The sequence below is a fragment of the Trifolium pratense genome, linkage group LG1 (assembly GCF_020283565.1).
Source record: "Trifolium pratense cultivar HEN17-A07 linkage group LG1, ARS_RC_1.1, whole genome shotgun sequence".
NCBI classification, from domain to species: Eukaryota; Viridiplantae; Streptophyta; class Magnoliopsida; order Fabales; family Fabaceae; genus Trifolium; species Trifolium pratense.
Window position 1 is genome coordinate 16,678,912 of NC_060059.1, and position 25,739 is coordinate 16,704,650.

Here is a 25,739-nt window from a genome sequence, read left to right on the forward strand (position 1 = left end):
TTTTAATCATCTTTTGCTGAAGATTTTAATGTGGGCCATTGTTCAGTCACACATGTACAATATGTGCATTCAATTTTAGAATGTCTGTCTCAATTGGATTTGAATTTTATGCATTAAAAAGTTCATGTTTTCTGGACTTTAGTAGTTGTTGAATTAAGATAGACGGTGCATAAAACATATACTTATTTTTAAAAAAAAATCTAAAATTTAAAATTTGTATTATCTAATCTCAATCCAACAACTATCAAAATTCTAACTTTGACTTCTTTATCTATTCTAACTTTAAAGAAAAAAAAGTGAGATGGGGTGGGTGATTGGAAATGTAAAGATAGTTGTTCTTCATGGCTTCACCCTTGTATTTTTCACACTAGAAAAACATACTACTAAAACATATCTTCAGGTAAAATTTACACTATCCGAAGATAACATCTGGTAAGATCGATTTGTACTATCAAAAGATATCTTTCTGGTAAGATTTGCACTATCGAAAAATATATTTCATTGAATAAGAGAACATGAAGGGATTCTGATCAATTTAAGATGGCAAAGCAACAATCAAATGTAAAAATAGGATGGTGGGAATAACAAACCCAAATTTATTTTGTAAATGGAACTTAACATGCTTGGGCCCAACCCAATATATGGTGATACTTTTTTGCGGGGGGCGTACTTTTTGTGCACCCCCTACTTTTCTAATTTTACCCCTTCCACTACTTTATTAGCGAACATTGTAAAAATGAGAAAATTAGAATAAACATTGTTCGCTACTTAAGTAGAGAACTAGCTAACATCCCTATACATGAAATTTTAATGATTTTACATTGTTCGCTACTTAAGTTGTGTTCTCAACTTAACTACCTAACACCCTCTATACATGAAATTTCAGGATTTTACACCATTCTCTAAAATTAATTAAATGAACCACATCTAATTTCAAAATCTTCAACCACATCTCTAAAGAGGATAATAGAGTACAATGTAAAATCTTGAAATTTCATGTATAGTAGGCCAATTAGGGTTCCCATTATTTTGAAATGGGTCATCATGACATTCACTCATATTGAGCTCATATCTAATTAATTAATTAATTTCTAACTATAAATCCAACTGGTCTTTTAACTTTATTTGATCACTTAATCAATTAAGGTTCATAATTAATAAATAACTTTATTTTGCATGTTCTCTCTCAAAAGGTGTGAATATAAGTTTGGTGTGTCACATATTCCACAAGTCCTTGGCTGTGCCTCTCTAATAAATTGTACCAACAAGATAAAATCTAGCACACTATTTTTTTGATGTGATGGCAATGCCTCATTGGTGAATGGAACAAGAGAGTCACAGGCATAATCCAATCAGCACCACTACCATATATTATGTGGTTCATATCCACTTATTTATATTGCAATACAATCCATAATGTACCTTACCATTTTTCAATTCAGTTACAAATTCCACACCATCCATGTCTCATTTATATGATATAAACTATCATAAATTATTATATATATCAAATTGTTAATTTCCTTGGAAGAATTTTAGTATTAATTTCTACAACTCTATATGGCCTCTTTAATGCTTAGTGGTGCTGAAAATATTAAGCTTATTAACAGCATAGTTCCATCTGGATTAGGTTCTGTGAGTCTTAACTTTCACAAGAAGTGTTTCTTAAGAAAAAATGCAGTTTCATACGGTAACAAATACAGGACTATAAACTTGACACCGAGATGCAGTGTCTCGTCGACAAGGCCTTCTTCTCAGCCAAGATTCATCCAACACAAGAAAGAAGCATTTTGGTTCTACAGGTTTTTGTCTATTGTATATGATCATATAATAAATCCAGGTCATTGGACTGAAGACATGAGAGAAGAGGCACTTGAACCTGCTGATTTGTATGACCGGAATATGCGAGTTGTTGATGTTGGAGGAGGAACTGGATTCACTACTCTTGGTATTGTGAAGCATGTTGATGCTAAAAATGTTACAATTCTTGATCAGTCTCCTCATCAGTTGGCTAAGGCTAAGAAGAAGGAAGCATTGAAAGAATGTAAGATAATTGAAGGTGATGCAGAAGATCTTCCTTTTCCGACTGATTATGCCGATCGATATGTTTCTGCTGGAAGGTATTGTGTGTTCACAATTTTTTCTTCACAATAACTATGCATCCTCTTAGAATTTCGGGTTAGGTCTAACTCAACTCTTATAAAAGTGATGTGTAACATGAGGACGGTCTAATCCATCACTTATAAACATATTTTCAGGCATTATCTCGTCTACGTCTTTCATTTTTATTTTTCTTTAAGCAAAAATATATGAATTGTCTTGGCATGAATTTTGTTAGAATAGCAACCTAGTTTAAAAGTAAAGGATATGAAAAAAAACGTAAATAGAGAGTTGTTGGAACATGATGAATAATTGGAGGAAACTTGGTATTGAAGTAAACACATTGTGTTAGAACCATGTATAGTGTGAATTGGAAAAAAGACTCTTTAAGTCTCACATTGCTAAGATCACACTACTTGGTAGTGTTTATATACCACAAAGTGGCAACCAAGGGTGTGCCCTTGAGGTACCCACTTTTGTAAGAAAGGGAGATCGCACACAATGTCGAATATCACACACGTGCGCCGCCACTGCCGTCCAGCTCGGGACGGGCTGGGCTTAATTTTTTTAATACTAAGAGAAAGAAAATTTTGAAATTTCCTTTTATGTGTGTCCCTTAATTCGCACATGTTAAATGTGCTTAGACCAAGCCTGAAACAGATTTTCAAATCTGTTAACGGTCAAATACGTGGCCTATTCTTTTGCCCACGTTTTTTCGTATCCTCTGATTCCAGCTCCCTACTTGCCTATAAATACCACTTCATTTCTTCAATTTGAAACTCACTTCTGTTTCTCTGCATTCTGAGAAAACTGCTTCTTTCTTACTCTCTATTTTTTTTTTCGAAAATATTTTTGTTGTTTCCATCTTTGAACGGTTGTAACCGTAGAATTGATATTCGCATATCAATTAGAGTGGTTCGAAATTTCGTACCATATTATTATGGCCGATACTACAGTGCAGTAGTTTATCGGTATTTATTTGAAAAACGGCTGTTTTATCCTGGAGACTTCGCGGTTGATATACTACAGTGCACTTCTTCGAGTAGTTCCGCGAAACGTCTTAAAGAAAGCGACCTAATACGCGACTCAGCCAATAATTTGTTTCGTTGCCAATTTTAAAAAAAAAAATCGTTTTATGTTTTTTAAAGTCAGTAAACCAGTTTTTAACAAGAGCACACAATGTTGATTACGATTGTGTCTGCCACTCTTAACTTCAATATTTTAGTGGAAAATGCTAACTTAATCTTAAACTTCATCGTTAAGTCAAAAATGCCAAAGTATAAAATTAATTTTTAATATTGGCTGTGTAACATAATTTTTTTTAATGGAAAATTGTTAGTATATTAGTTATTGTGTTAATTTTTTTTATACTTTGTCGGGACTTAACCCTGAACTTCCAACCCTTTTAATTCTTAGCTCAACTATTTTAACTTATTGAGCTACTCATCTCACCCCGACTTTGTCTAACATGTAATACCACATTAGGTAGTGTATGTGCACAAACTTTATTTGAGCCTTGTCCATAAAAAAAAAAATTATATGAGCATTAGATTTTAAAGTCTCGTTAAATTTTAGGGTGTTTTTTAGTACTGAAAATTTCTCCATTTCTCTCGCTTCCCTCACCCATATCATGAAGAATATGTTGGACCTATGGGAGCCTCACCGGGTTGGATCAGTATATTGGGCTTTGAACAATTATATAAGTGACCTTGACACAACACGTTAATTCAAAATCTTAAGGCTACTTGTATGTCACTCAATCTCAACTCTTCCAACTAATGTGAGACTTAACTCATACTTGATAGATCTCAACATCACCACTCAAGTGTTAGTCTCTCTGTGTCTACGATCCATCTTTACTCCCTTATTGTTCTCCCATCAACGGGCTCTGATATTACCGTTGGGCCGTGAGGGGGAGCGTCATTAGGTTGGATCAGCACATTGGACATTGAACAACCACACAAGTGACTTGGGCACCACACTTTCACTGAAAACCTTAAGGCAACATTATGTTTATGAGTCATCTCACTTATATGTTGCTCAATCTCAAATCTTCTAGCCAATGTAGGACTTAACCCACACTTAATAAATCTCAACAAAATACTGTTACAAATATAGCTTTACTTTACAAAGATGGAGGTAGCCGGAAAATTCATAGTCATGGTAGATATAATGGTAGTCTAGTGACGAGAGAGTTTGTGACTAAGAGCAAAAATCTTATTTTTCTTTTCGTAGGCGAGCTTTCGGTTATGGGAAACTTGCTAGAGAGGCGGTGTTTAAAAAGTCAAACTTCTCCAATCATAAAGGAGATGACAAGGAATACGAATATGATGTTTGTTTTTAAGATCGACTATCATTATCATGGTGGCGAGAAATTGCTTTTGAATGCGGTGGAGCTCCAACGAGAATGGTGGTAGTTTGAATACGAGTTTCGTGTACTAGATAGAGCTTGACCAAGGGAGAAAAGAGATGGTAGGGCACGTCTGTTGGTGGTCGGACGGTTGCAAGGAGTGGCCGAGAAGGTGGTGGCGGAGGTGGCGCACAGTTTGACTACGTTTTTCGAAGATAATGAGTAGAAAATCTAGTGTAATAAAATCATATTAACTTTGATGAAAATTTATTATCTAATGATTACAAAATGTTGCATATGATGTACAATATGGGACCAGGATTTCATGTTGTCAACTATTTACACAGTTCTACACGGTAATAAATTTGGACTGTTGATTTGAGACCAGACGGTCTAAATCACTTGTATAATAAAACAATCTCAATTGTGTATTCAAATTGAACGGTTGAGAACAGTAACTACATGTCACAGCAGGAAATTCAAAACCCAATATATGTAAGGTTTGTGCACAGTAGAACTCGCCATTCGTATTAATTAGTAGGTAATAATTTATCTATATTTGGTGTGTCGCATATTCCGCAACTACTTGGCTGTTCCTCTAATAAATTGTACCAAAAAAGATAAGATCCAACACACCATTCTTTTCATGTGATAGCAATGCCTCATTGGTGAATGGAACAAGAGAGTCAGAGTCATGACTTTTGAAGTTCAACTTGGACAGAACCTGTTTGTAGCCTCTATAATATGTATAGTTTGACCTCGCCCTAGCTTATCTATGTTTGGTGGTGTGTCACATATTCCAACTCCTTGGTTGTCCCTCTAATAAATTCTACCAAAAAAGATACTCCACTATCCACTTATTTATATAGTAGCATAATCCATAATATAACTTGCCATTTTCCAATTCTGTTACAAATTCCATACCTTCCATGTCTCAGCCAAGATGCATCCAACACAAGAGAGAAGCATTTTGGTTCTACAGGTTTTTGTCTATTGTATATGATAACATGCTAAATTTTGGTCCCTGGACTGAAGATATGAGAGAAGAGGCACTTGAACCTGTTGATTTGTATGACCGGAATATGCGAGTTGTTGATGTTGGAGGAGGAACTGGATTCTCTACTCTTGGTATTGTTAAGCATGTTGATGCTAAAAATGTTACCATTATTGATCAGTCTCCTCATCAGTTGGCTAAGGCTAAGAAGAAGGAACCATTGAAAGAATGTACGATAATTGAAGGTGATGCAGAAAATCTTCCTTTTCCAACTGATTATGCCGATCGATATGTTTCTGCTGGAAGGTATTGTGTGGTCACAATTTTTTCTTCACAATAAGTATGCACCTCTTAGAATTTTTTCTTCAACTCTTACGAAAGTAGTTCGTAAAGTGAGGACTATCCGTCACTTATAAACCCAATTTAGGTCTTATCTAGTCCTATGTGAGACTCTTAACACATCTATTATTGTTTCCTGCAATTATGATTTGGGGCTACTTTAATTAGTGTTCATGCATTTGAGCTAAGTTCACTTCTTTGTTTTTTAAGTTAAAGAGTACTATGTGAATTGTCTGCATGGATTTTGTTAGAATAGCAACTCGGTTCAAAAGTAAAGGATACGAAAGAAACACAAATAGAGAGCACACAATGTTTGATCATGAAGTTCGGTCGTGTATACCTCTTCAACTTCAGTGCGGCTTTTCTCTTATCAGTGAAGACTTAGGGTTACAGACTACAACTTATATTTAAATATTACAATCCAGTTCGGTCAAATTTAAAGGATGCTTGTAACATAATTTACGGTGGAGGCCATTTGAGCTTTATAAGTGAAATCTTAATCCTATTATCATTGGACCAAAATATTTGAAAAATTAACCTTTGTGAAACATGACTGTGAGCACCTTTAATGGTAACTAATACTTTAATATTTTAGTGGAAAATGCTAACTTGAGCATGTTTTTTAGAAAATAGCTAATTTATCTATGGTTTCTACTAATTGTGCTATCTTTTTCCTTATATATCAATGTAACATAAGATTATTATGTTGTTCAGCATTGAGTACTGGCCTGATCCACAGCGTGGCATTAAAGAAGCATACAGAGTGCTAAAAATAGGAGGCAAAGCATGTCTTATAGGTCCTGTACACCCAACTTTTTGGCTGTCTCAATTCTTTGCAGACATGTGGATGCTCTTCCCTAAGGAGGAAGAGTATATTGAATGGTTTAAAAACGCTGGTTTCAAAGATGTCAAGCTCAAAAGGATAGGTCCAAAATGGTATCGCGGCGTACGGAGGCACGGACTCATCATGGGATGTTCTGTCACTGGTGTCAAGCCTTTATCAGGTGACTCTCCCCTTCAGGTAATATATACACCCTTCTTAAGTTCTTTTTTAGATATCAAAATTCATCAAACACTAAATTCTTCATTATATGCATTTCTTTATGCAGCTTGGTCCTAAGGTAGAGGATTTAGAGAAGCCTGTAAATCCATTGGTGTTTCTCTCAAGGCTCATTCTTGGTGCAATTGCAGCCACTTACTATACAATACTACCAATTTACATGTGGATCAAGGACCAAATTGTTCCAAAGGGCAGGCCTATTTAATCTAAGATGGGAGAATCAAGTAAAGTTGGGGCAGGAAATGGTGTTAGTTTTGATGATTGGTGTTCAAAAGCCTTTAACTTCCAAATTAATGGCCGAGAATGTTGCCTTCCATAATGTTAATTTGTTGAAATGTTCTGGCATAGTCAATTGCATTGCCCCTTCAACTTTACCATAATTCTAGAATTGTTTTTGTGGAGGAGATTAGGGGGGGATGTTCCTCCAGCAGATAAGCCAAGTTTATGTTTATGTGATAGATATAGAGAACGTGCTGGCTGTTTTGTGATTTCTTATTTCTTGTCTGCAAGATTCAGCTTAGTATTGTATGTGCTTCTGTAATGTTTTGTTTGACGGTGGACAAGAAAGAATAACAATGAGTCTATGTTCGACCATATCCAAAAGAATAATGCTAGCAACACACTCTTTAACAAACACACTCCAACACACTCTCTTTTATTGGTTGAAATTCACATGGGTCCCATAAAAAAATGTGGACCCATATAACTTTTATGGGACCCATATAAATTTTAACCAATAAAAGAGAGTGTGTTAGAGTGTGTTTGTTATTGGAGTGTGTTGCTAGCACTCCTCTATCCAAAATGCTTGTTTTAGCTGATATAAAATGCTTGTTTTGCTGATATACATGTGACCATGTTCGTTTTTCAATCATCATTAGTGAGATTTAATTCTACATCACATAAAAATTCTACATAACTATGATGATCGATCCCAGACAAAAAGATGTTCACTATTAACTCTTTTGTCGGATATAAACTGCTTATTTTCACATTTTTAAATAAATTAAATAAATACTATTTCAAGCAGATTACTATAAAGCCAACAAGACAGGAAAACACAGCCAGAAAAATGGGCTGCATTGATGAGAGGAAGCAGAAACAACTAAATGGAAATGACCAAGATTCATGAAGTGCAGAGACTTCTTTCTATAGCAATTTGGGAAAATGTGTGTGACTTAATAGATTACTGAATAACCTTTTTCTGCACAGCAATTCACACACACTAGTTTGGCATGATTCTTTGAAATATAAATGATACATAAATTTTTGTCACTTATAACAACAATACAATTCATTAAAATAAATGTCATCCTTAGTTTCCAGCAATACCACGTCATGCTTTGCCAGTTACTCGCCCGGCAATCCATCCAAGACCATCATAAAGCCCTTCTCCTGAGAGGGCACTGCAAGCTTGTATATGCCAATCGTGATCCTTGATGCTGTGAAGAGACAGTGCATCGGTGATCTCAGCAGGAGTCATAGCATCCTTGATATCTTGTTTATTAGCAAAGACAAGGATGACAGAATGTTGTAAATCTTCATGACCTAGCAACCTGAAAAGTTCATCCTTCATTATAGAGATCCTGGCTCTATCACTGCTGTCAATCACTGCAATTACAGCATTAGTTCCTCGGTAATATGTCGCCCATGATGTACGGAGTCTTTCTTGTCCGCCAAGATCCCAAACCTGAATTGAAGGACAAATCCGAGTGAGTAATATTACATCGTGCACAATAGCAAAGCTTGGAAATATTCTGTATAAAACCATATACACAGATGGATTATTATCAAAAGCATCAAAACTAACCCCTTCACTAAGAAAATAAAAATTAGCAAAGAAAGTTGATTCTAAAAGGATAAGTGTTAGTTTGTATAAATTTTGATGAATTAAGGATTAAGCATGTTTTTAGTCCCTACAAAATCATGAGCTTCTAAGTTTAGTCCCTCAAAAAAAATTATTCACTTTTAGTCCCTATTTGCATTTTATAGGGACTGACCTTTTCTCTCATTCCTATCGACAAGACTAAGTCAGGGCGAGCTCTTCGGGTAGCTCAGCTGGTTAGAGCAAAGGACTGAAAATCCGTATCGGAGTTGTAATCTTCCTATTAATGATTGTGACAGCTTTTACAGGATACGTACCACCTTGGGGTCAGATGAGCTTTTGGGGAGCTACAGTAATTACAAGCATAGAGATGCGGATAGAGGAAGTCTCAAAAAGCGAAGGCCGGGCTGTAAGACTATTTTGAGAGACAAAAAATATCTATTTTTGGTAAAACGTTTTCAAAATAAGGACCATTCTTACAAATGCAATATCATAGAGGACTAAAATAACCATTAAAATTTAATGAGGACTAAACTTGAATGGATGTAATTTTGTAGGGACTAAGAACATATTTAACCCTAAATTAAATTAGAAAAAAAATTGGGCTTAGGCCCCGTTGAATACCAAAAAAAAAATTAGAAAAAAAATTGAGGTTGAAAAAAATGGTTTCTGAATAATACTTTAACATATGTAATTATAAAATCATTCTTCTCTCTCTCGGTGCCGAGTCTCGAACCGAGTTCCTCAAGGTTGAAGAACAAATCCTCAACCAAGTGACCTCTCGGGAAACAAGCAAATAATCAAACCAAGTTTCATTCTTAAAGTGTAAACAAAGACAAGTTTTTGTGAGTCATCCACCTAAAGTCAAATTTTTTTTAAAAAAATCATCTGCAGAAATCAAATCAGCAAAAAATTGATTTTCGCAAGACTAAGAGTTGGCTAAGTGAAATGCAAACTGTGCAACTTAATTTTTGTTGGCTGCAGTGTGTTCTTTGCGGTGAAAACAAACAAGCACTAAGAATGCCTGCCCTCTTTAAAACAAGAAGACTGAAATGATGCTCTTGTGCTCTAAAAAAACATATCTTAGTCCTACGATAATTAAAAGGGTACTTATGTTCATACAGAAAAACCTAAGCATTTGGCAATATCGAATACCATCAGATCCTATAATAGTATTACTATAGTAGTAAAATGGCATTTCGAATATTATTCATGAAGGATGAAGGTATATATGAAGCTGAAGCTGATAGAAATAGATCAGCTACTTTCATATTATAAATAACTAATAACTGTTTCAAATACGATCTATAAAACTGGCATAAATATTATGAATGATTCCTTTTACTTAGGGAATAGAGTTATCTGCTTCTCTGTAAACTGTATTTACAATTTATTTATTTATTAGCTTCTTTAGTCCTGATGTACAAAAAGGACATGGTGTATTTACAATTTATTAGCTACTTGCTTGGGTATAAAAGGGATATGTGTGTGTGTGTTGTGTTACCTTTGAGGATACTCTTTTCTTCATCAGTAACACAACAATCTGCCTCTCAGAATTTTCTTGTTCCTCCTCCTTTTTAGACCATGGTAGATATAAAAGATTGGTTGTAAAGTTAAACTATCTTATTGTGACTAGACCTGACATATCCTCTGTCGTCACCATTGTGAACCAAAATTCTCCTGAGACGTATCAAAGGATCTCAAAGGAAAGGATTAGTCTATGAAAATAGATGCCACGCTAATAATGTTGCATATTCAAATGCAAATTGGGCTAGATGTCCTAATAACCAATGGTCAGCTCTGGTTATTGTGTTCTTGTTGGAAGGAATTTTATTTCATGGAAAAGTAAAAGCAGAGTGTTGTTGCTACTAGTTCTAGTGCAGAAGCATAAAATCAGGCTATGGCTCTTACTACATTTGAAATTATTTGGTTGAAACAACTCCTATGTGACTTAGAAGTTATGTAAATTAGAGCCCATGAGTCTCTTTTCTGATAACCAGCAACCTTATATATTGCATCTAATCCTGTCTTTGATAACCAGAGTTTGCTTTTATGAATTTTCCTTGGAAGGAAACTACGATAAGGCTAAGAGAAAGTAAAGATAGTGTCCTTTGTTTGAGCTACCATTTTTTTGGTTCAGATCAATACTATCTTTATCCCAAGGTGAGGCATATGGACTACATGCATAGAGATTGATTGTCATTTTATCCAAGAGAAGATTGTCTACGGGGATAATGTTATTTGTTGCATCTTTTATAAATTCTAATGATCAACTGGTAGATATTTTCACCGAGTCCCTCTACATAATTAAAGATACTGTGGGATAGCATTGCAATTTGCGGCCCCAGCCAACTTGCAAATATCCATGTATCAATTCTAAGATTGTGCAGATATAGGGATCGTGATTGTGTTCTATGCTTCTTGCAAGTGTTCATGGGTACTCAAGGACTCAATAAGTTGATGGACCCCTTACCTTATATCAATAAGTTGTTCTAATCATCCAACAAGAAAGACAACTTTGAATTCGAACATTGTAGATCCCACTATTCTGACGATCAATTCCAAACTAGCTCCTAACCCAGCAACACAAGGTAGAGGTTGCTCATCTCGTGGTAGTCCAAACAGTTCAATGGCAAGAACACTTCCCAAATGCAATGTACAAATTGTGGACACTTGCTTTTTCAAGTACGGACGTGGGACGTCCCTCTAGGTGCAAGTCCAGAAAGGCAGCCAATCAGGTGGCAACTATACAAGGTCTAACAATTGATAAAATGCAAGATCTACTAGCATTGCTCCCACAATCAAATAGCCACTTATTCATGATTCTAATCATGTTAGTTCTCAAAATATCACCATGTCACCCTGACAACATGGTAAAACCAAAACACCAAAGATCTTAGACTCAAGTGTTACAAATGACATAGTTTCCCCCATACCTTTTTTCACCACCTATAATACTATACTTTTTTCAACGACCTATAATACTATTTTTCCTATAAAAGTTTATATCCCTGATAACCACACACCACAACCAAAGATAAAGGAACAAAATTTTCAATAGACACACTAGTTAATTACAATTTTCTTTTAACTTGACTTATGTCACAAAATGAAAACCAAATATGAATTGTAATATATGCATGGTATTCAGGATATAAATTTGATCAGTCCAAAAAGACGAGACAAAGAATCATGTAAATAATATATTCAACAAGCAACAATAAAGATAACATTAATGTTTAAATACAATTTTAGTCCCTGCAAAAATAGCACTTTTTAGTTTTAGTCCTGTAAGTTTTATTGTTTGGATTCAATTCCTGCAAATTCAAAAAAACGGTTGTTTTTAATCCCTAACACCACCTTATTGGGCCACGTGGCATGATTATATTAGACCACATATGACGCCAAGGACTAAAAACGATTGAATTAGCAGGACTGAATGCAAACAAAAAAGCTTACAGGGACGAACATCATATTTAAACCTAACATTAATTAACAAACTCATGGTTCTAAATTGCAGTTGCCGTCATACTGGGCAATTGTAATTGCAGACCGCAATTTATAACTATTGAAGCATGCAAGAATAACAACATATATATAATATAGTATAATGTCGACGAGTTAGTTAGCGAGCTGACCTCGAATCGTATGTTCTTGTAAACGAGCTCTTCGACGTTGCTACCAACAGTAGGGTTAGTAGTGACAACCTCACCAAGATGCAATTTATAAAGGGTTGTAGTTTTACCAGCGTTATCCAAACCAACAACAACAATCTTATACTCTTTAGCAGGGAATAACATGAACCAAAATCTCGACATCATTGCCCCCATCCTTTTTCCCTCTAATCTAGCACTATACTATATACTTCCCAAATATATTAATCACACCTGAAGTGAAAAATCAGAAAAACAACCAAACAAATCAATCAGAAAAGTATCCAATTTGAATATAGAAAAAGCATATATTAATGTTGCGTTGGGTCGATTTAAAGTTTGTGGATCGATGAAAAAAGAAAAGGATCGAACCTGGAAGGCGGTGTTGTTATGTGTTGCGATTGCGGAGAGAATCGGATCGGAGATGATTTTGGTGTGTGAATTGGAATGAACAGCGAATTTGATGATTTGGTAACGAAATATTCAATTTTGATCGACGGAAGAAAGGAACTATCTAGCACGTCATATGGCATATCATCATCATATTATCATAGGAATTAGGAACCACCCCCCAATTTAATTTCTTTATTATCTTTATTCTCCTTACTTTCTCTTCTCTTATTTATATTTTTTTTTTTGGTTACATTCTCTTCTCTTATTTATATAAAACAATATATAAGTTTCAAAAAAAGTTTTGGTGTAACACAACAATATTAACAAATTTTTGATATGTTTTAACCGTAACAATATTTTGATATGTTTAACCGTAACACAAATTTTTTATTAACAAACTCATCATAAGTACATCTTTCTTTTTTTATAACAGCAAAAAAAAATTATTAACAAACTCATAATAACATAAGTTTTTTTTTTACATAAGTTAGACACTGACAAGCGTGTGACACGGAACGCATCTGACCCGCTAGTTTTAAATTTTTTATATATATAGTCTTAATAAATTTATTTCTACTTACTAAATAAACAAATAAATATGTAATAAAATTTTATTTTGATTTAATTAATTATAGTATTATAAAAATAAAATAAAAACTATATATAAAAAAAATTATTTTTATTGATTCGTGATGTTTTAATAATTTACATCACAATTGCTTTTAAAAATAGGTACTATTATAAAAACTCTAACTTTGTTGCATAATTATTAAGAATTTATTTTGTTTGATTTATTTAAAGCTTTTTGTGGAATATGAGTGAGGAATCCAGGAAAATTAACTTGATTAAGTGGACAAAATTTGTTTTGTCAAAGAGAATGGAGGTTTAGGGGTGTGTCAGGTGGGAAAGTTTAATTTATCGTTACTAGGTAAATTGTGTTGGAGGCTTTTTTTGCATAAATCTGAGGATCTTTGATTTAAGGTGCTGGCGGCAAAATATGGCATAAAGGATGGTCACGTGGATAATGAGGATAATAGACTGTCTAATTGGTGGAAAGTTATTTATAGTATTAGGTGTCTGGATAGTATAGTGGAGGGGAGGTGGTTTGGAGATAACAGTTTTAGGAGGGCAGGGGATGGGGAGAGGACTTTAGTCTGGAATGATAATTGGATGAATGAGATTCACCTTAAGTCTCAATTTAATAGATTATTTGAGTTGGGTCTTGACAGGGATAATACGATGGCAGACATGTTTAGATTAGGTGAGGCTATGGTGGAAATGGTTGGAGGTGACCTTCGCCTCGGAGGAAGAGTTGTGGTTTGATAAATTTAAAGGTAGCTCAATTTGAAAACAAATGGGAAAAAGTTAAAATTATTATAAAAACAAAAACTTGAATGATAAATTTGTAAATAAACCATCAATTTAATTTTTAAATTATAACTAACTCTTCTTTTTTTATAATAATAGTAAGCACCTCTTCATTGTTGATGTCAAGTGGAATATTTCAAATTTTAAGAGGACATGCTTTTATAGATCCACTTTTACGATTGTGAATTCTCCCTCAAAAGATGCTTACTCATTTCACTGTCCTATTGTTCAAAATGTTGGTTGGGCTAGTCTCATTCGGAATTCAAATATCTCACCTTCCAAAATTTTCACATCCAAATATCTGGTGCCAAATCGTCGCACGTTTCTTTATTTCTTCGATATGACTTTGTTTTCTTTCTCAGTTGAAAAGAGATGTCTTGAGCAATCGAAGAAGTACTTGGATAAACAGATTTGATCTTGACCGACTCAATTAAGGTATTAGTGGTATAAAAGATTATCATTGAATACATTTAACATAAATTATAATAGAGTAATAATCGCAAACATTCCAAATAAAATTATGACTCCAACAATATTTTTTAACATCTATGAAAAAGAAATGGTAAACTCCAAGAGTGTCATCGTCATCAAAAAGACAAATTTAAACTCCGTTACTCTAAGAAAAAGATAAATATAAATAGGGTCATGCTAACATGTGTCATAATAAAGTCTTCTCTACGTGTTCTCGAATAGTAGTTTGTACTAATATCATGCTAAAAAATGTTTAATTCCAATATTGATTTTCCTATTTTTATTATTTTACGGATTTGACGCCCCTATTTTAAAATATGACAGTTTTGGCTCATTTATCATAATTTTTAACCGTAAAGTAGTGATGTGATATATTTTAAACGACGATACATATGATCTGATGACTAGAAAATATTAACATTGATGAAATTATAAGAAACGTTTATATAAAGTTAACTTAAAACATATTGTATCAAAGCATTTTATACAAAATATGGGTTAGAAAGACTAAAATTGTCAAATTTTAAAATAAGAGATTATTTCTACAAAATTATGAAAATAAAAGGATTGAAAACTAAATTAAGGAAGAAAAAAAAAAGTGTTGTCTATTTTTTTTTTCACCATCAATTTAATCTGGTGGTTCCAGTTTCCTCCCGATCGCAGTTGGGAACTATACTACTCCCTATCAAATTCACCGTCAATCATCGTTGAATCAACTAAGAATCGATCACCGTTGTCTACTTTTCACAAGTTGCAGTCGCAACACACCTCGTGATTTCCGCAGTCATTGTGACAAGGACGATAAACAGTAATAACGTCAAAACCGCACCTCCCATCCCAACTTCATTTTCTTTTCTGTTACCCTCGTTATCTCCGCCCCCCAACAACATTACACAAATTCAAACAAAACACAAACCTCACTCACTTCATTCACCACCACCATGTCTGTCTCTCGCCTCCATCTCCAACTCTTCACTCCACCGTCAACAACCTTCCACCACCACACCCCCTCCCACCTCTCACCCCCCACCATCTCCTTCCCCTCTATCCGTTTCCCCCTCATTCGCGCCTCCTCCACTTCCCAATTCACAACAATCCCCGACAACAATGGAGTACCACCTTCACCCTCAGCTTCACCCTCAGATCTCGGCTCAATTGAAGTTGATGCAGTAACCGAAACAGAGCTTAAAGAAAACGGTTTCCGTAGCACAAGAAGAACGAAACTTGTCTGCACTGTTGGACCTGCAACATGTGGTTTTGAACAGCTTGAAGCTCTTGCTGTTGGTGGAATGAATGTTGCTAGAATTAATATGTGTCATGGTACTAGAGAATGGCATAAAACTGTTATTGATCGTGTTAGAAGACTTAATCATCAAAAGGGTTTTGCTGTTGCTATTATGATGGATACTGAAGGGAGTGAGATTCATATGGGTGATCTTGCTGGTGCTTCTTCTGCTAAAGCTGAAGTATTTTTCATTTCTTATTCAATCTCATTAGTACTCTTGTTTTTTAAAATTTTGAATCTTATTTTGATGAGTTTTATTTTCTGTTCTTATTCAGGATGGTGAGATCTGGACTTTTAGTGTTAGGGCATTTGATTCTAGTCTTCCACCTCCGGAACGGACCATCAATGTCAATTATGAGGGTTTTGCTGAAGGTTAATTTCAATTTCATTACTGCATAATTATTACATACTACTCCGGCCACAATTACAAGCAAAAGTTCACTTTTCAGGTTCATTGAAAAACTGACATGTCTGGTCTATAATCAGATCCATTAGTTATTCAATTAACCTGTTTCAAAATGAGAGTTGGTCTAAGGTTTTTACACACAGATTAAGAAATGGAATGATCTAAGAATGACAGTTTTACTAAACTAATCTTATTTACCATTGGTGTAATGTTTTGGAAGTAGTATACACTCAATCGATTAGACGATACAATTGGAAGTAAAATACAGTAATAATCTACATTGGGAAGTGTAAATGACATTCATTTTGAAACAATTTTTTGCTATAGAACACTCATTTTGAAACGGAACGAGTATTTGAACATCAATTTGGGACAACAAAATTTGACAATTTTTTGAATGGTTAATTTAAGTCTAACACATTTAACTTTGTGCTTAATAAAGTTAAGTAGATGACTAATAAGCTGCAGACATCTGGTATATATATTAACCAAATTTAACACTTTATTAACAATTTAAAAAGTCGTTGAAGTGCTGTAAAAAAAAAATTGTTGAAGTTTGTTGTCCCAAATTGATGTTCAAATAATATTTTTGGTTCATTATGCTGAATCATTTTGTTTCTGATTTTAATTCTGAACTATTGTTTTGTTTATTGGTTTATTATAATGTGTCAGATGTGAAGGTTGGGGATGAGCTTTTGGTTGACGGGGGAATGGTTAGGTTTGAGGTCATTGAAAAGATAGGTCCAGATGTGAAGTGTCTTTGCACTGATCCTGGTTTGTTGCTTCCAAGAGCAAATCTCACTTTCTGGAGAAATGGTAGTTTAGTTCGAGAAAGGAATGCCATGCTCCCTACAATTTCTTCAAAGGTTTGCAACTCCTTTCCCTCTTGTTTATAAGTATTTTGTTTGAATAAGGTTAACTTTTCTGGTGGGAAATTAGACTGTTGGTGGAATTAGAATATGATCTGTTTTGGACTTTTGGCATGAACATTGCCTTGAGCTGAGACTTTTGCCATGAATTTTGTTTGAGATGTGTGAACTTTGTCCATTGTTTTTCATCAATAAGTTTTGGTGTGTTACTCAACTTTATGCTCTTGTTCACACTTCATTCCCCAACGTTCATTACTTGAGAACAATGTTGGTCTGCTTGTTGCTCCACATTTTCTTTTGTTTGATATTCACATTCTGCATTTTATAAACCGAGCTTGAATCTTATTTGTGACTTGACATCCCCATCACTGTATATGATCTATAGTCAAAAAAGCTATCCATCTTAATTTATTTTTTTCATCTTATTTTCCATATCCAGGATTGGTTAGACATTGATTTTGGTATTGCTGAGGGTGTTGATTTTATTGCTATTTCATTTGTCAAATCTGCTGAAGTTATTACTCATCTTAAAAGCTATATTGCTGCACGATCTCGTGATAGGTATGTACTGAGAGCTCTTTTTATTATTTAAAAGTATCATCATCATTCTTAACATCATTTTTCTCTCTCACCCAAATCTGTCCATTCCCAGCCTCTTCCAATATTTAGAAGCGACTTGATCCTTTTATGTAAACCTTCATGTTGAGTTAAGCCTTTTTGTCTTGATTAACAAAAGAATTTCAGTGAGGTATTAAAGATAAGTGACTCATTTGAAGTGGGAAAACACACTGAAAACCATGAGAAGGACACTGAAGGATGCGATGTAGTCAAACACAAGATCCTACATAGGATTGGGAGGGGCGTGAAAGATTGTAATTCGAAGATCGTAACACAACTCTTAAGATCCTACCAAATGTCAAAATTGTACTTATTACACACACACAAGCATAAAAATTATCATTCATGAATAAAATAACTTCTAATAAATCACAACATCAAACTTAGTTGATTAAAAATTCAAAACCATCATTCCATAGGTCAATTAATGTAAAATAAAAGTTCATAACAACCAAGTACTAAAGCTCATAAAGTAACTCAAAAGACATAACTAGAACATTCTGAGACCTGATTGAAGCCATTACACTACAGATACTTCAGACTTGTGAAAGAAGAAATAGAGTCATAGGTGCAGGGGAAGGCAGGGAACAAAATGAAAACAGGGGACAGCATGGAAGAGCGAACACTGTCGCAGGGAGGAGGAGAGAACAGTTCTGGAGGATGAGATAACATAGTCAGGGGTTTTCTCTGTTCGTCATTTTCAATTTAGCCCAAGTTGAAGGGTTTTGTCGCGTTTTAAAAAACTGAGTTTTTCACAAAATCAGACCAGTTTCAGCAAGCTCTGTTGCAAAGTGGGTGGCCCAACATGAATCAATCCTACCTTGAACTCGCAATCTTGACCACGATGGCGACCTCTAGCGATCTTGCCTGTATCGCCACACATTACCATGATCATGGACCGTAGGACCGTATGATCCTACATGCCAGATCGCGATCTTCATTACTACCTTGAAAGGATGGGTAAAAAATAACCCTAACCCAAATGAAATCTAGATCGAAACAAGTATCCTCAAAACTTATAGCATTCCTCTCCGAAATCTATTAAGGAAGGGGAGAAAAGTACAAAGGAAGAGGATAAAACACCCTCTTGGGAAAACCCCCTTCTGAAAACAGCATGTGCATTACACCGAGGAATGGCTAAAACAATAAGCCTACCCTATCCTAAATGAAGTACAGATCTAAACAAGTATCCTTAAAAATTCTAGCATTCCTCTAAGGGTCTCTGGTTGTAAACATCAATAAATTGGAAAGGAAGAATGAGGACACATGATTTTTAGGACAAACCCAATATTCTCCTAAAATCTTGAGAAGCTTATTCCAAAGAAAACGGAGCAGGAAAGTGCCAAAAAGGATGAACGCCGGTTTCCAATCTAGAACTGCATTTAACACGTTGGAGGTCAAAGCACCTACAGCTCTGCATTTCTGTAATATGTGAAAAGTGCTAATCCTGTTAAGTTTAGCAGTCCATAGGATTTTATGTACTCTTATCAGTTTTGGATTTATATTATAGTTACCAACCCTGTATAAAATATATAAACACTTTAAAGTTAAAAATATGCTCATAATTAAACATAAATTCATAATTAGAATCATAATCTATGAAGCCTAGATACTCAAAAATTGCTAAAGTATCAATGTCACCCTTACACAATAGTGATACACACATGTTACCCCTAGATACACATCCAATCAGTATCCTCCATATTCTCCAAAAACTTTTAAAGCTTTTTGTACAGCCTTGTCCTCAGTCATGCTGTGAGAGGAGGAATCAGAGTACTTTCTCTATTCATAATTTCAGGATATAAAACAAAAAAGAGGGACATGGTTGTGGGTTATTTAAGGAGACATACATATCCATATGATGATGGTGATGAGGTGATGACTTCTTGAATTGGCTGAGTTGTCTCTTGGTGAACTTAATTCAGAAACTGCGCTTTTTTTTTTTTTTAAGACGAGAACGGGGAGTTGAATATGAAACAATTAGTGTTCGACAATACTCCCTCCGGTCTCATATATAAGAAAAAATTGACTTTTTCAGTGAACCTAAAATGTTGATTTTTGCTTATATATGAGACCGGAGGGAGTAAATTGCTAGCCATTGAATAGAGTAAACAATACTTCTTTTACATAGGGCTGATCATGGTTTTGGCAACATCTTGACATTGGTTATGGGGGGAAAACATTTTGCAGTATATATTTACTAGGATAAGATATTTTTGACACGGTTAAGAGAAAGATGACCCTATGTCATGTGTTTGGTGCACACATGATAAGAAAGAGGATAACATTATTTTATCATATCATATGTTTGGTGCACACTTGATATTGACATGATAAAATACCTATTATATTTAAATGAAAAATTTATTCTTGTGAAGAAAATGTACATTTTTTTATAAAACAAATAATTTTATTTTTTTATTTTTTTTATTAAAATAATTTATATTTTTAATTAACATTAGGAAAAATAAATAAGTAATGAAAAAATTATTTTATACACATTTTTTATAAAATAAAATAATTTGGTATTTTAATTGGTATCAAAAAATGGGTTGAATAAGTTTTTTGTACTTAAAAAAATAGTGAATTTTGATTTTGAATTCCTAAAAATAAAAATGTGATGTTTTTGTCTGCCCAAATTTTTCTATTTCATTTCGTAAAAAGAATTATGTTTCACTTTTTATCCTTAATGAACATAATAATTTTGACATTGATATATTTTGAAAATAATAATATAATCATACAAAGATTAGTAAAAAAAATAAAATAATATAAACATACAAAGATTAGTAAAAAAAAATAGTATGTGGGTGAGCAATCAAGTAACACGTGTGGGCTACTGGAAAAAGTAACACGTGTGGGTATGCATAAGTAAAATATGGTGAACAAAATAATAAAAAATTAAGCAAAATGCATTCACCATGACTCGAAGAGAGGACCGGTGTTAGACTATCCTATCATGTTGCTAACCTAGCTTAAAATCAGGATAATAATTACAAAGGCTCGATAGGATAGGATAAGTAATAGGTTTGTCTTATCCTTTCCAATCGGTGCACCAAACAAAGGATTTGAATAGGATAGGATAATTTTATCATATCCTGTCTCTCTATCCTGTGCACCAAACGAGCCCTATATGTTTTCATTATGATCACAAGTATCTTTTTGTAAGTTGTGATCATTGTCAACTTATATAGCTATAATTATATATTTATAAAAGATATTAACATCTCTTTACAAATATCCTGCACTATGCAAAACATGTATATTTTCTGTTTCACCTTATCTGTGTTGTATCGTACCTTGCGAATCAAGTATCTGGGCTTTCATGAATCATAATTAATAATCAAAAGTCAAGGATTTTAAGTTTTGAAACAAGAAGTCTAAACAGAATTAAAACTGAGAAGTTAAGATAGTCTAGGAGAACGAAATTAAAAGGGAAACAAAACAATGCTAGAATAACATATGTTAGGCAACCGGAAGTAGAAGGAAGAACAAAGCAGTAGATGAGTACAGAACAGACAGCATGAAGAACAGATCATAGTTGCAGGGCTATGCTGTAAAAGTCTGATTCTTGGCTAGAAATGATACCGATGATGACTGGTTGAAGATTTTCATGCCAAGAGAAGGGAAGAGACGCGTATTTCAGTAGTGGATAACTGAGCAAGGGTTTAAATTTCAAATCCTTTTTTTATGAACAAAGAATGACCAAATAACCTTTTTGTCCCTTAAAAAAATGGCTTTGGTATTGCTCCATCCAATTGTGCTGCAACTTCCACGAATTCAGTTGCTATAAACGACAATGGCACTGGAACACAACACAATACATTAAAAAGTAAGCAGAGGGAACTAAGTGCAATCCAATCCTATAATGCCGCAATAGTGCGCTGTTATTAACCATCCTTTATATTCTTTGAAAATACTAATGTTGATAACCAAGACTATGTTGGAGATTTTGTTGGGAAGATATGTAAGACTAACAAAGATGTCGAAGGCAAACGCACTTAAAGATTCAAAGCGTGTATACACACTAACCTTTAGGATCATTTCGCCCCTACCAATTAATGTATATTGGATGCAAATGGGATGAACAACGAATTCCCTGTAGGATACTTTGAATACCTTGATGTGATTTGCACAACAAGCCTATCTTTGATAACATTTTACAGAAAGATGATTCCCACAATTCATTCATGCATTAATGAAGTGAAGGATGATTTAGAATAATGTAATTGAGAGAGAAATTGGTTGGATTATATCCAATTTCGTTTCCTTATTGTTTCCAAGTTTCTCTATTTATAGAGAGATTATCATCACTTAATGAAGAGAAAAACTTCTCTTGATAACAGTTATGGATATATTTCGAATTGTAAACATTAATAACGGTTATCAAGAGAGATGATCAAGGCAGATTTGTCGTCGCCAAAACAGAGTGGTTTTCACCTGTTTGTGACGTGGAGATGGGTGAAGCTCAAGGGCTTCTGCAAGCTTTCAAATGGGTTCGAGATTTACAGCTGGAAGATGTTGATTTTGAACTTGATGCGCAAACTGTTGTTACTAAGTTTCATAGTAAAAAGGATGATGTATCTGAATTCGGGGAAGTCATCAAAGATTGTCAACGTTTGCACAACACTTTTTTCAAAAACTCAAAGGTCGAGTTTATTAGGAGACAAGCCAATATGGTCGCTCATGTTTTAGCACGGGCAGCCCCATCCCTAGCTAGTTTCCGTGTTTTCACTGATACACCTATTTGTATTCATAACATTATTATTAATGAAATGCTTTAAGCACCTTTACGTCAAAAAAAAAAGAGAAGTTTTTCTCTTCATCAAGTGATGGTAATCTCTCTATAAATAGAGAAACTTGGAAACAGTAAGGACACGAAATTGGATATAATCCAACCAATTTCTCTGATTCTCTCTCATTTACATTATTCTAAATCATCCTTCACTTCTTTAATGCATGAACGAATTGTGGGAATCATCTCTCTGTAAAATTTAATCAAAGATAGGCTTCTTGTGTTAATGCAAATCACATCAAGGTATTCCAAGTATCCTGCAGGGAATTCATTGTTCATCCCATTTGCATCCAATACACATTAATTGGTTGGGGTGAATTGAACCTAAAGGTTAGTGTATATACACGCTTTGAATCTTTAAGTGCATTCGTCATCGACATCTTCTTTGTTCAAGTGTTGAAGTATCTTCCCAACAAAATCTCCAACAGACTAAACTGTGATGTGAACTAAGTGTGATCCAATCCTATAATGCCGCAATAGTGCGCTGTTAATAACCATGCTTTATATTCTTGGAAAATGCTAATGTTGATAGCCAAGACTGAACTGTGATGTGGTGATACAGTGATATTTCAGTCATTGCAAAGATAGAGAGTATTGATTCACTGAAGAACCTAGAGGAGATCATTCGAGCATCAGACGGAGCTATGGTGGCACGTGGAGACTTGGGAGCTCAGATACCGTTAGAACAGGTTCCAGCTGCCCAACAAAGGATTGTTCAAGTTTGCAGGCAAATGAATAAACCTGTCATTGTGGCCTCTCAGCTACTTGAATCCATGATTGAGTATCCTACACCTACAAGAGCTGAAGTAGCAGATGTTTCTGAAGCAGTCAGGCAACGCGCTGATGCTTTGATGCTTTCTGGTGAGTCAGCAATGGGCCAGTTCCCTGATAAGGCCTTAACTGTATTAAGGAGTGTTAGTTTGAGAATTGAGAGATGGTGGAGGGAAGAAAAACGCTATGAAGCTACGCAACTCCCCTCAGTTGGTAGTTATTTTTCAGAAAAAATATCTGAAGAAATCTGCAATTCTGCTGCAAAGATGGGTATGCAGTCTTAACTTCTTGCTTTGTCTATTTCCCTTCTTTTGTTTCTGCTGTTTATACTGTTATTGCAATTTATCTTTTCTATCAAGATATATACTTTAAAAATTCAAAGTTAAATATAGGCTGTTGCACTGCTTTCTAATTATGTTTGATAATCACAGCAATTAATGTTTGTGTTTAAAGAAACTTATATGTTGAAAGTCTTTATGTGATAATTCTGCATTGTTGTCTTTTACTTTCATACAATAATATAGAAGACTGCATGGTGTTCATATTTGAAACAGTATCATAATGCACTCAACTCTTGTACAAGATTCAATCTTTCATGTTTAAGTGAAGCGAAAAGCTTGTTTTTTTATTCGGTTTTATTTGGTTTGGAGTTGTTTAGTGGTGTATCTTAATATGAATTTAAACTTTGGCAGCCAATAATTTAGAGGTGGATGCACTTTTTGTATACACAAAGACCGGGCACATGGCATCTCTATTGTCACGGTGCCGTCCTGATTGTCCAATCTTTGCTTTTACTACCACTCCATCTGTGCGTAGACGTCTGAACCTCCAGTGGGGCTTGATACCTTTCCGTCTGAGCTTCTCTGATGACATGGAAAGCAATCTCAATAAAACCTTCTCATTGCTTAAGGCCAGAAATCTGATCAAATCTGGTGACCTTGTCATTGCTGTCTCGGATATGTTTCAGTCCATACAAGTGATGAATGTTCCTTAAGAACATGTTCCAAAGAGTTTGAGATTATGTTATTTGTTTACTGTTTGTTCAAAACTCGGGATGCTGCTAGAGTGCGAAAATGGAGCAGGGAGACTACATGACCGGATTGTGGTTCTGTCATTTTAAATCTAAAGGATACAACTTGAGTTTGCGAGAATTTATGTTTATGCTACTGGAGTTTTTTATTGTAGAATTTGTAGCGAGTGCATACACCTTCAAGCCCCTTCATATATATTTTAATGTGGTGAAGCAATATAGTGTTAGTATTCACCCCTTTCAAGTTGTAAGGCACATCTGCATTTTCTGTTAGAATGTATCATTATATTAGCTTTCAAGCCATGATGAGTATAATGTGAAATTTCAATAAGATTACACGTTAGTTACTTGCTGGTACTGTATGGGACCATGTAACATATGCTCAATGTATGCATGTTGCAAAATTTTATTTGTTTTATTCTGTGTATCTGAGGGCATATAGTTTTGATGTTGCAGCATTTTGAACACTCCAATTCAAACTTCTGACTGACTACAAGTAGTTATTTGTTTTAAGGGTTTGCTAATATGTGTCCTAAGGGAACCCACTTGGGTTGGTGCATTGGTATTGGCTTGGGACCTGAGAGTGTGCTCCTCTTGAGGTCTGAGGTTCGATTCTCTCTGGTGCCAATTTGGGTGGGCTAATTTAGCTTATTCAAAAAAATATATGTGTCCTAAGGTATATGTTAAAGGAATACAAAAGTTGAAGTTTAGCATTGAAAAAACATTTTTTAATTTTTAAAAAGTTTCTTTAACATGTTGAATTGTTTTCTCCTTGTTTTAACGTTGCATCATCTTCAGTAGTTATACATGCAATTTTCAACTCTTGTAAAATAATTAAGACATTAAATTCAAGTGGTTAGAAATGATTATTTTATTTCGTAATCAAATTTTTTTTCTTATATAAAAAAAATTGTGTGAATACATTTTTTGTAAAGACTAAAGCATATCACTTTTCCTTTATAAGGATAAAAACAAAACTTGATAATTTTTTAGGATAAAAAAAACTTATTTAACCAAAAAAATTATTGGTTATTAAACCATTTGGATAATATAGAACATAGTGGATTATTTCAACACTTTTTTAAAGGTATTTATACATACTAGTTATGAAGTAAACGTTATCATGACAGGTTTTTTAAAGCATGAAATTTTTTAATATATTTCAATGTTTGATATTACATTTTTTGGTTTTTATTAGCAATGAACTCTTTTTAATGCAAATATTAGGATGACTATATGTGCACCGTCTGTTTTGAAAGGTTTATTATGGCAGCAAATTGTTGTCGAAAAGACTTTCCAACTGCTCGATTCACATTAGAGTTTTGGATGAGAGGATGGTTCATTTGCGGCTCTTGGATGAATAGGTTTTGCTATATTGTTTTTTTAGTTGGAAAATTTGTGTATCATGTCATGTT

The 25,739-nt window shown here is 34.3% G+C and overlaps 3 protein-coding genes across 4 annotated transcripts; 2 read left to right on the plus strand and 1 right to left on the minus strand.

The window, feature by feature from the left end:
- The first annotated feature begins 1,401 nt into the window (after nt 1-1,401).
- On the plus strand, nt 1,402-7,437 carry LOC123911864 (2-methyl-6-phytyl-1,4-hydroquinone methyltransferase, chloroplastic-like). Of its 2 annotated transcripts, XM_045963195.1 has the most exons (4): nt 1,404-1,793; nt 5,424-5,750; nt 6,498-6,804; nt 6,893-7,437. In XM_045963195.1, the coding sequence occupies exons 1-4, from the start codon at nt 1,561-1,563 to the stop codon at nt 7,046-7,048; spliced, it is 1,023 nt and encodes a 340-aa protein (XP_045819151.1). In that variant the 5' UTR covers nt 1,404-1,560; the 3' UTR covers nt 7,049-7,437. The 2 variants fall into 2 exon arrangements, with proteins under 2 accessions (XP_045819150.1, XP_045819151.1); XM_045963194.1 differs by lacking the exon at nt 5,424-5,750 and having other exon boundaries at nt 1,402-2,120.
- Nucleotides 7,438-7,946: 509 nt separating this feature from the next.
- On the minus strand, nt 7,947-12,959 carry LOC123911890 (ADP-ribosylation factor-like protein 5). The gene is made up of 3 exons (XM_045963197.1): nt 12,691-12,959; nt 12,304-12,552; nt 7,947-8,530 (listed from the first exon to the last, which is right to left on the minus strand). The coding sequence occupies exons 2-3, from the start codon at nt 12,493-12,495 to the stop codon at nt 8,177-8,179; spliced, it is 546 nt and encodes a 181-aa protein (XP_045819153.1). The 5' UTR covers nt 12,496-12,552; nt 12,691-12,959; the 3' UTR covers nt 7,947-8,176.
- A 2,320-nt stretch (nt 12,960-15,279) lies between these two features.
- On the plus strand, nt 15,280-24,742 carry LOC123913527 (pyruvate kinase isozyme A, chloroplastic). Its single transcript, XM_045964303.1, has 6 exons — nt 15,280-16,016; nt 16,111-16,207; nt 16,914-17,107; nt 17,550-17,671; nt 23,086-23,564; nt 23,987-24,742. The coding sequence occupies exons 1-6, from the start codon at nt 15,492-15,494 to the stop codon at nt 24,286-24,288; spliced, it is 1,719 nt and encodes a 572-aa protein (XP_045820259.1). The 5' UTR covers nt 15,280-15,491; the 3' UTR covers nt 24,289-24,742.
- Nucleotides 24,743-25,739: the final 997 nt, after the last annotated feature.

Excerpts from the sequence above, each read along its gene's own strand:
- LOC123913527 (XM_045964303.1), top strand. The coding sequence starts at position 15,492 with ATGTCTGTCTCTCGCCTCCATCTCCAACTCTTCACTCCACCGTCAACA. Across the intron at positions 17,108-17,549 it reads TCCCTACAATTTCTTCAAAG|GATTGGTTAGACATTGATTT; the intron begins GTTTGCAACTCC and ends TTCCATATCCAG. Across the intron at positions 17,672-23,085 it reads GCTGCACGATCTCGTGATAG|TGATATTTCAGTCATTGCAA; the intron begins GTATGTACTGAG and ends GTGGTGATACAG.
- LOC123911890 (XM_045963197.1), bottom strand. The coding sequence starts at position 12,495 with ATGGGGGCAATGATGTCGAGATTTTGGTTCATGTTATTCCCTGCTAAA. Across the intron at positions 8,531-12,303 it reads ACAAGAACATACGATTCGAG|GTTTGGGATCTTGGCGGACA; the intron begins GTCAGCTCGCTA and ends CCTTCAATTCAG.
- LOC123911864 (XM_045963194.1), top strand. The coding sequence starts at position 1,561 with ATGGCCTCTTTAATGCTTAGTGGTGCTGAAAATATTAAGCTTATTAAC. Across the intron at positions 2,121-6,497 it reads CGATATGTTTCTGCTGGAAG|CATTGAGTACTGGCCTGATC; the intron begins GTATTGTGTGTT and ends TATGTTGTTCAG. Across the intron at positions 6,805-6,892 it reads CAGGTGACTCTCCCCTTCAG|CTTGGTCCTAAGGTAGAGGA; the intron begins GTAATATATACA and ends TTCTTTATGCAG.